Below are 10132 nucleotides of genomic sequence, written 5' to 3'. Positions count from 1 at the left end.
TGTGCAACTCTGGCCTTTCACTGTCCCTCTCTGTTTCTCCATTGGCGTGGGTGGCCTCTGAGGCTTTCCAACTTGCAACTGTGGAATTAGAGAAGAGAGTCCTGAATGGCAGGCAGGAAGACTTGGGCTCCTCGTGGCTCAGCAGAGCCAGGGACTAGCTAGGGGACCTCGGGCAGGTTGCTTCATCTGTACGGGCTCAACGTCTCATGGTGAAATGATGCACTCTGAGATCCTTCTTGTGCTGATGCTCCTCGTGGCTAAGAAGGTTTGGGTGGAGAGTGTGAACTGTTATTTAGGCCTCACCTTCAGGGTCCCAGGTGGCCTGGATGAAGTTGCTCATCCCACCTGCCTCAGCCCTAGGTTTCTCCTCCCTGAACTCCTTTAACTCCTCTATCCCTGAGTAAGCCCTCACCCAGCCAACATGGAATGGCTGGGTTGTCCCATCCTAAAGGCAGAAAGCAAGTGTGTTGGGGGCAGGGATGTTTGGCAAGTGGCTCCCAGAGATACTGGTCCACAGCTGGCCTCTCCCAAGTCAGGTGTGTTGCGCGGGCCTTGTAGCTCACATGGGCCCCAAGATGTTAACTGTCCACTACCCAGGAATGAGGCCCAGGGAAGACAACAAGCAACAAAACGTGCAGAATGGAGCACTATGCAGCTGCAGAAAAGCACGAGGCAGCAAAAAAGCATGAAGCAGCTCTTTCCACACTGAAGTGTCTCCCAGATGTATTGTTTAGGGGGAAAAAAAAACCAAAACACACAAGTGCAGGTCAGTGTGTGAAATGTCACCTCTCAAGTGGAAAAACAAGATACATGTGATATGCCTGTATCTACAAAGACTATTTCTACAAGAATCCCTAAGCTCTGGTTAACAGAATTGCCTCTGAGAACCGGAAGTGAGTGGCTGGGAGAGGGGACTCGTTGTCGGTTTATTCTGTGTCTTCTGAAGTGTGAGCTCTGTAAGTGCATTGTCTATTTCAAGGGGAATACGACGGAAGCAACCCAGTATGAGGAGGGGTGCGTGAGGGGCTCCTAGGATGATGCTAATCGCATTTCTTGCTCTGCACGCTGGGTGTGCAGGTGTGCTCAGCCTGTGAAAGTATACTTAATGGCACATGGACCGTCCTGCACTTCTGTTGCACTTTGATAAAAGTTTTAACTTAGTATGTTGTAAATGATTATTTAAGTGTACGTGTTTTACAAAGACTCTGCAGGATTATAATAGTGTTAACAGTGGTTGTCTTTGGGATGGGTGATATTTCTAAGATCCTGCAGTATTTGAGTATATATATATATATATATACAATGAATACATAAGCAGAGAAATCTATAAATACTTTTTCAGAACCAGTAATCAGTAGAGAGCATTTCTGGAAGGACACACAGGAAACTGCTAACAGCAGTTGCCTTTGGGGAGGAGCCTTTCACTGCATCCACTGGATACAACTGGTTTTGTTTACCCAGTGCATAAATGGCATTTTAAAAACTATTTAACAAGGCAAAACAAATAATTATTATTCTGTCTCAGCTGTTCCCGCTGGTTAGGGATTAGGCTAGAGAGACTGGGAGGGGTCAAGCAACTTCTCCAGGGTCGCCCAGCAAATCTGGTGGCAGAAGTGGGCCTCTAGCCCAGAGCATCCAACTATCTGCTCTGTCCTCACTCCCAGGTTTCCTGCCATTGACAAGGTCACAGTCCTTTTCCCGTGGCTTTGCCAGGGGCTGCTTGGACCTGGGTAGGTGTAGGATGTACAATGTGCTTTCCTAATTAGCTCCCGAAGGGGAACTGTTTGCTGATCTGCAAAATGGGCAGCCCCATTTCAGGTTCTGACTGAGGGCCAAATACAGGGTGTGACAGAGTGGGTACAGCATGGAATCTGGAGCCAGGCTTCAACTGGTAAAAAGTGTCTGTTAAGAAAAAAAAAATTTAAACATAGGCATACGAAAGTACGTGGAGGAAAGGGTGGCTGCCTGGTCCTGCCGTCTCTCCTGGCCCCTCTCCTTGTTCCTTGCCTCCAGCTTCCCCAGCTTCTCTGATCCTGGACCCACAGGGACAGAGCCCCACAGAGAGAGCCAAGAATGCTCCACTGACCAGCCATTCCCATTGCCCTCTCGGCTGGACCTGTGAGATGGGGAAACACCTCCCACCTCCCAGGGCTGCCGGGAGGATAACAAGGCTCACAGGGGCTGGCACCCCGACTGGGGTATCTCCAGGGCAGGGGAAGGAGCTCACTTTGGGCTTTACAGGTGGACAGACCTCACCTCATTACCCTGCCACGCACCAGCTGTGCGCCTTTGGGTGTCATTATTTCTTCAAATCATCTCAGTTACAACAGGGGTAAGAGTACCCCTGTTAGCACACACTCATTTGCACATGTGGAAAACCACATGCCTCCCCAACCCTGTTTGTAAAGACATGGATAAGGGATGGATTAAAGTATGGTACATTCATAAGATGGAACAAACAGCTACGAAATAAATGAAGAGAACCCTTTACCTTTATGTACTGACTTGGGATAACAGCCAAACTAGATTAAGAGGAAAAAAAAAAATGCATGGAGCAGAAAGAAGGTAACAAGGGGCTACTGTCTGTGTAAAGGGTGGAAGAAAACATACATGAGTATTTCTGTATTTGCTTGGTTATTCACACAGAATAGAGAAGTCACACAAAACTAGTGGCTGAGCCTGTGTGCAGCGGGAGAACTGTGGCCTGAGGACAGGAGGGAGGGAGACTTTTTTTCACCACATACCCCTCTGTACCTTTTGAATCGTGAACCACGTGGATGAATACATTCCTCATTCAAAAATAAATAAAATTAAGATTTTTCTTTAACCAGCCACACAAGATACTCAACAGTTGTTCAAGGAGACAGTGATGAAAGACTGGTTATCTCGATTTCTGGAGAGGGAGACCCCTATCTTCCTCCAGCCCCACCCCCTCCAGGGCACAGGGCGGCACCTGTGACGCCTGTGTCTCTTCCAAGGTCCAGGAGAAGGGCCACCTCTGACCTCTGATGTCCCTAGGCCCCTCCCTTCTGCAGCTGGGAACATCTTTTACTTAAAAATACCTTTTATTTTAAACCCATCAATTCTCTCTTTCACACACACACCCACACTCATCCACAGACACGCACACATCCTCTGTCACCAACAGTCTATGTTTTTCCAAAAGATCTGCCTTGTCTCTGACCAGCCAGGTCTGGGGCCGGCTGGACGGGTCCTCACGGCTCTCCAGGGTGGGGCGGAGGTGTCCCAGGGGGCCTGCTCTGAGGGTCATGGGCCCAGGTCATTGTCCTCTGGTCCCTACACAAAGAAGGGACCCAGGTTTGGCTCCCGGGGTCTTCTCCCCTTTTCACCCAGTGGCTGGCCTCTGGCCTTCTTCTCAGGGTCCTGCTTGGAGCAAATGAAACAGGGATCCAGGCTCATCTCCGTGGCACTCGAAGTGGGGCTACCCCCCTCACCTTCAAGCAGCTGCCCCCCAGGTCACGACGGCTTCCCTGTGGGAAAGGAAAAAAGAGGTATTAGGGGCTTCAACTGGGTCTCCTTGAACACTGGAACTAATCTCTGTGCCCAGCAATAGGGGACTTGATAAACATCAGTTAGCCACACAATCAAGTTCATGAAGCAGAACGCGGAAGACAATATATAGACTAACAGGGGATGATGCTGCAATAACATCATTTAAAGATAAGACCAAGGACTGGTACGTGCTCCTGTGTGCTGAGATGTCCAGAGAGAAGGGCACATGGGAAACTGCTAATGGTTTCCTCAGAGAAGAAGAATGTGATGAGGAGACAGGATGGGAGGGAGGCTTTTTAAAAAACTCTATATACTTTTCTACCTTTTTCATTTCTTCCCCATGTAATCTGTTGCTTAAAAAAATTCAATACAGGTCAAGTCATACAATCTTACACTCAAGGGCATAACACATTCCACAGTGGTTCTCCTACTGCCTGGGCTGGTGACTTGGTGGCCTCCTCATCAGCCTTAGAAGTAGATTCTAGAATTCTGGCCTCCCTGCCTTCATTCAAGGTGTTCCCAGGAATATGCACTCTGGTCCTGTCCTGGGAAGATTTCTCTGTTCCTGCAATTGCCTGACACTCCTTGCCTTTCTGGGGCCAGGATACAACCCAGAAGGGGAGTATGGGATCTCTCTGTTCTCCCGTCAGGCTGGGAACTCAGTGGGGTGGCTGGGGAAAGTCCTTCACTGGTTGGAGCAGTTACCAACCAATGCTGCTTGGATCACGGGTGTCCACTGGAAGACGAGCTAATGGTGGCAGCCCTGGAGGCCACCTGTTTCCCTCACACGGCAGGGACTGTCTCTCCCTGCTATTCTGAAGTCTGATACCAGGATTTCAGCCTCACTGTAAGCCAGCAAAGTCACAGACATCAGAGCACCCCCTCTTTTGTGTCCTCCAGCATTGCATGAATGGCTCAGAGGCACCCAGCCAGTTGGTAAAAAGGGCTGGGCTAGAAAATCCATGTTGTCCACAGTCTGTCTGGTTTCCAGGGCATGGTGGGGTCTGAAATCCCACTGTAAACGCTCATTCCTGAGCCTGAGATGGGACCAGCCTTTTTCTCAGCCATCTAGAGAAATAGCTGACCATCTGGGAGCTCTGCCTCCTGCCCCCCTCCACTCCTGGGCCCAGGTTGGGGCAGATCCATCCAGATGCGAGCCCAGCCTCCCTTGAGGCTCTCTGGGCCCAGGGACAGCATGTTCATTCACAGGCAAGGCTATTTTGAGGGCTGAGGCCACAGTCCCAGCAGAGCCTGGGGCTTGGGCTTCTCAGACAAACTCTGGCAGCCGTGGCTGAGAAGGGCGGATGGGGGTGGGGGTAGGGGTCGGGTTGAGGTTGGAGGATAGAAAACCAGCTTCCCACCTTTGCAGGGTCAGGAGAGCCGCCTCTACCCCACATCTGGCAGTCATCGTGAGACTGGCATTCCCCTGAGAATGCTGAGACTGTTCACCTCCCTGAACCTCAGTCTCTTCATCTATGAAATGGGGGCAAAATGATTGTACTTGCCACCGCAAGGGTGCAATCAAACGCAAGTGCAGCTGTGAAAGAGGCTTGTAAACTGCCAAACCCACTTAGAAGAGGCCTTGACTAGGCCCCAGATTCTTTGTCCCTTTGCCCCTGAGTGCCAAGGGCTCCGGGAAGCACTGTAGTTAGTAGGTGGTTAGAGCAAAGCAGACCTGGGCTTCAATCCCAGCTCTATCTTGGACTACCTGCCAGATCTCGGGCAAGTGACTTCAGCTATTGGAGCCTTGGTTTCCCCATGTATAGTTACCATGGGGATTATACACATTAACACAGGTAAAGCCCTTGGCAGAGTCAGGAACATAGCGAGTGTTCAACGGACATTCATGAGCATTAGCATCAGCATCACTTGATGATGGTGTCTCCTTGCCCCATGACTCCTGGGCTGGTACCCCAAGTGGGGAAAGCTTTACAAGATGATCTTATATGACCCCTACCCTCAGGTGACAAAAGGGAAAACAGGGCAAAGACAAGAACCCCCTACCTCCCCTTGCTTTCTACCACAGAGGGCCACACCTAACCCCTCTTTAAACAAGATGCTGCAGGGAGCTATCTCCATGGTGACCCCAACCCCTGACCAGCCAGCTTGGGGCAAGGTGGTAGCTCGGAGTGAAGGGATAGGGTCCAGGGCTTTAGAGCTCTCTGGAAGGCTCCCATGGGCTCCCCAGGACAGCCAGTTTTCTTCCAGTTGAGTCCTCAAGTCTTTGAAGAGCCAGAGCCGGCCAGGATCGCCCCTTCTGCCTACTCCCAGAGGAGTCTGTGGACTTGAGAGCATGGCTTCTGCAGCCAAATTTGGCTGGGTTCTAGGTCCTATAGACAGATCCCAGGGAAGGAGCCAGATCCAGGTGAGGCCGTGAGACCAGCAGAGAAGCCCCCAGGCTACCTGCTGTGTGGGTGGGCACATGATGGACACACCCTCTCCCCCAGGCCTGCTGTTACCAGGCCTTCCTACACTAACCTTTCCTATTTCCCAATCGAGCAGGCCTGAGTTTGAATCCTGGCTTCTTCATGGGCCATGTCTCTGAACCAGTGATGCCATTTCTAAGCAGATAGGGATAACCAGAGCACCTTCTTCCCCAGCTACTGGGGGTTATCTTTTTTTAAATTTTCTGCACCATGCAACATGTGGGATCCTAGTTCCCCGACCAGGGATGGAACATGTGTTTCCTGCATTGGAAACTCAGAATCTTAACCACTGGACCTCCAGTGAAGTCACTGCTGGGGGATTTTAATGGTAACACATGGAGGGCGGTTAGCACAAGAGAGAAGTGCTCATCAAGACTGTTGACACTGCTGTCACTGGCCTGTCTTCGCCTCCCTTTCATGCGTTGCCACTTTCAACGTCTTCCTTTCTTTAGGTCATGGTTTCTGACCCCAGCTCTCGCTGTGCCTTGCTCCTAGAACACCTTCCCCTACCCTTCAACCTGCCTGCCTCCATCCTCCAGCATCGTCAGGGACTTAGCCCTTGGGTCAGGGGCTTCCTCTGGCCGTGACAGTCCCTTTGTGCACCCCCGTCAGACCATAGCATCCCTCTTTTCACCTCCAGGCCCTGCCCTGACACCACACTGGGAGTTCCCGACTGCAGTACACAGGCACCTACAACCTGCTTCTCTGGGAGTGTTCTCAGAGCCAACAAAAAGCGGCTGTCAGGTAGCTGAGGTTTGCTGAACTGAGTGAATGGGTGAAAGGCAGTCAGGGAATACCGCTGAGGGCCCAGTCAGCCCTTCACAGCCTAGGCTGGATTGCACGCAGGCCCACCCTAGCTTCTCAGTCCAGCCAGGAGCACAGACAAGGGCCCACAGCTGGGAGTAAGAGGGACCCTGAAGAGAGTTCAAGTCTGAGCCTACTGAGACTGACTTAGGGAAACGGAGGCAGCCATCAGGGTGAGAGGCCAGAATGGGAGTCTGATGAGCTGGAAGGGGGTGGTCTGAGGCTAGGACACAGGGGCTTTCCTTAAACAGAGTGAAGAGGGGAGTGGGGGCAGCTTTGAGAACCAAAGACTGGGCGACCCAGAGGCCTGACTCCAATCTCCCATGCTTTTTTTTTTTAATTTTTATTTTATATTAGAGTTAATTAACAACATTGTGTTAGTTTCAGGTGTACAGCAAAGTGATTCAGTTATACATATACATGTATCTATCCTTTTTTAGGAGAAGAGGACGACAGAGGACGAATGGTCAGTTAGCATCACCAACTCAATGGATATGAACTTGAGCAAACTGCGAGCTGGTGAAGGACAGGGAAGCCTGGCGCACTGCAGTCCGTTGGGTTGAAAAGAGTCGGACACAACTGAGCGACTGAAGAACAACGATCATTTTTCAAATTCTTTTCCCGTTTAAGTTATTACAGAATTCTGAGCAGAGTTCCCTGTGCTCCCAATGTCCTGTCACTTTCTAAAAGGCATTGCGCCAGTCAGGGACTCTCTCAGCCTCAGTTTCTGCAGCTGTAAATGGAAGCTGCTAGGATGCAAAGCTGTCACACAGACAAGACTCCTTACGCTAAGAAAAGCCCAGGCCAGAAGGGGAAAGGCTAGGGGTGAAGGGGCTCCTTGGGGCTGGTGCAGGGGGAGAACCAGCTTTCAGCCATAAGTGCCCTTCAGCAACCTGTGCAGCTGCTCACCCTTACCCAGTCCCTACCAGCCTGGTACCCATCCTTACCTAGGACAGACCACGGAAGCCTACCTCAAGCTCTGCCCCAATGACTCAACAGTGCCTTTCCTGGACACTCCATCCCTTTAGGGGGTGGGTATCCTCAGGGGACCCCCTCATTCATGCTTACTGCTCATGAGCTGGGTACCTCGGGCTCTTGACTGGGGGTGTGCGTCCCCTTTCCTTCTAGCCTCCTGCCCCTGTGTCAGTCTCAGGATGCAGGACAAACCTTTAACAAAAAGGGCAGTTCCGGGCACACACACCCAGCAGACCCGGAGCCTGCATTCTGGCTTCCGAGCTGGGTGATGAGGGCACCCCTGAGCCTCAGATCCTCATTAGTGATAAAACCAGCAAAGCTACCTGCCTGATGGGGGTTCCTGCGAAGATAAAAAGAAAGAAGACCACGAAGACGCCCCTACATAGGTAGAGCTCAATAAACGATGCCTTTGTTATGATCTCCCCATGCGCTCTTCCCAGCACACCTCTAGCTGGAGGGAGTGTCCCTGGATGAGCAATCTCCATCCTCTAAATCACGCCTGAGCGCCGGGCTTCTCTGCACCCTGTGTTTGGGGGACACTGTGAGCTGTTGTGCTCCACACCAAACCCTGGGCTTGGAGGGCCGCACCCCCGACGACTCCGTGTTGCTTCCGCCCTGTCTTCACTGGGGTCTCCGCCTCTCTCTTGCTACCTAAGGGGCCGGTTCCCTGACCCCACGGGCGCAATGCTGGAGCGCGGCGCGCACTCACCCCCTTGCGCTGGTTGCTGAGGCAGAAGGTGCAGATGGAGCGTGGCTGGCGGCCGCCGTCGGGGGCGGCGGAGACCGCGCTCTTGGCACTGCCGGCAGCTCGGAAGCACGGCTGCCCGTCGTCGGCCGCGTCGCCCAGCAGCAGCACGTTGGCCAGATGTGCGATGTAGCTGGACGCCAGGCGCAGCGTCTCGATCTTGGACAGCTTGCGGTCCACCGGCTCGGTGGGGATGAGCGTGCGCAGCGCCGTGAAGGCTGTGTTCACGCTCTGCGTGCGGTCCCGCTCCCGCGCGTTGGCCGCCTGCCGCTGTCGCACCACCACCACCGGGCCCGCGCTGCCCGCCGCCCGCCGCCCGCCCCCGGGGCCCGGGCCGCGCCGTGCCGCCTCCAGGCCCTCGCAGCAGCCGAACGACTGATCGGAGGCGTCGCTCTCGCTCCGGTTCTCCTCGTCCTCGCTCAACAGCCGCACGTCCGGGTACAGCACGTGCGCGCCGACGGGGCGCAGCAGCGCGAACGCCATGGGCACCCGGCCTCGTCCCTGGATGAGCAGCGTCCCGGCGCCAGCCGCGCCCCGCAGTGCGCTCCCGCGCGCTCCCACGGCCCCTCCGGCCGCAGCCTTATAGCCGAGGGAGGGGCCAGTCCGGAGGCCGCCCCGGCCGGGGCGGGGGGGCTCCGCCCCGGCCAATGGGGAGGCTCCCGCCGCCGCCCGGCCAATGGCTAGGCGCCCACCGCCCCCGTCCCCCAGATTGAAAGCGGCCCGCGAGCTGGTGGCCCGCCCTGAAGGCTCCAGGTCCCCGCTGGCGAGCTGGGTAAACGTGGGGGTCGGCGAGGGTGGGATGGCCTGTACCCAGATCCAGACTCATCTTCAGCCTAGATCGCCCGGAGACTGCAGGCAGATCCCTTCTCTCTTGGCTTCAATTCCTTGTTTGGAAAGAGGGTTGCAGGGAAACCAACTCGGGTTTTTCTGCCCTCAAATTCCGCTGTTGTGATGCTGCAACTCACGTGTTGTCAAATAAGGGAAGGGGGGAGGGTTCTTTTAACTTGATAAATTCCCAGATTCCTCCCAATCTGATTCAGCAGATCCAGGAATCTGCATTCTCTACAGGATGGTGGTGTCCACGGAGAACAATCGGAGAAACACTAATAATCTTTCCAAATAAGGACTCAGTGGTGTCACGTCCCTGACAACAAACTTAGAAGGGAGGGGGAGAGAGAGAGAGAAAACGAAAACGAAACACACAAACGCCAGTAGCTCTATTCATTAATTTATTCATTCAACAAATACTTACTGGGTCCCGGCTATGCCAGGCATGGTTTTAGGTGAGAAGAGAAATGTGAACAAAACAAATTCGTGGCTTTCACAGAGTTGGCGTTTTGGTTGAGGTTCTACCACCAAAATGGTTGTGCCAGACACAAGGCTGCGTGCTTTACTGATGGTTACTGTTTCTGCTGAAGTTGTGGGGAAGTGCCCCTGACTGAAAGAGAAGAGCTCTGTCCTTCAGGGTGAATGAGAGCACTCGCCCTAGCCTGCTTGTCTTCATGTTCACCCCTGTTCTGTCTCCACCCCCAATACAAGGAGAGCTTCTCTCCCTCACTCCCCACAGTCCCATCCTGTACGCCCTGGCTCCCAATCCACACCCTCCCCTTTCCTTCTGCTTGAAGTGCCAACACCACCCCCTCAAAACACAGGCGCTTACAGAGAGAGG

At 53.3% G+C, this 10132-nt stretch overlaps 1 protein-coding gene across 1 annotated transcript; it reads right to left on the bottom strand.

The window, feature by feature from the left end:
• TCF15 (transcription factor 15 (basic helix-loop-helix)) lies at positions 2806-9010 on the bottom strand. The gene is made up of 2 exons (XM_013968704.2): positions 8428-9010; positions 2806-3491 (listed from the first exon to the last, which is right to left on the bottom strand). The coding sequence occupies exons 1-2, from the start codon at positions 8944-8946 to the stop codon at positions 3417-3419; spliced, it is 594 nt and encodes a 197-aa protein (XP_013824158.2). The 5' UTR covers positions 8947-9010; the 3' UTR covers positions 2806-3416.

Source organism: Capra hircus, chromosome 13, assembly GCF_001704415.2.
Source record: "Capra hircus breed San Clemente chromosome 13, ASM170441v1, whole genome shotgun sequence".
NCBI lineage: Eukaryota > Metazoa > Chordata > Mammalia > Artiodactyla > Bovidae > Capra > Capra hircus.
The sequence above is the reverse complement of the archived record's forward strand: the minus strand, read 5'-3'. Positions and strand labels throughout refer to the sequence as shown.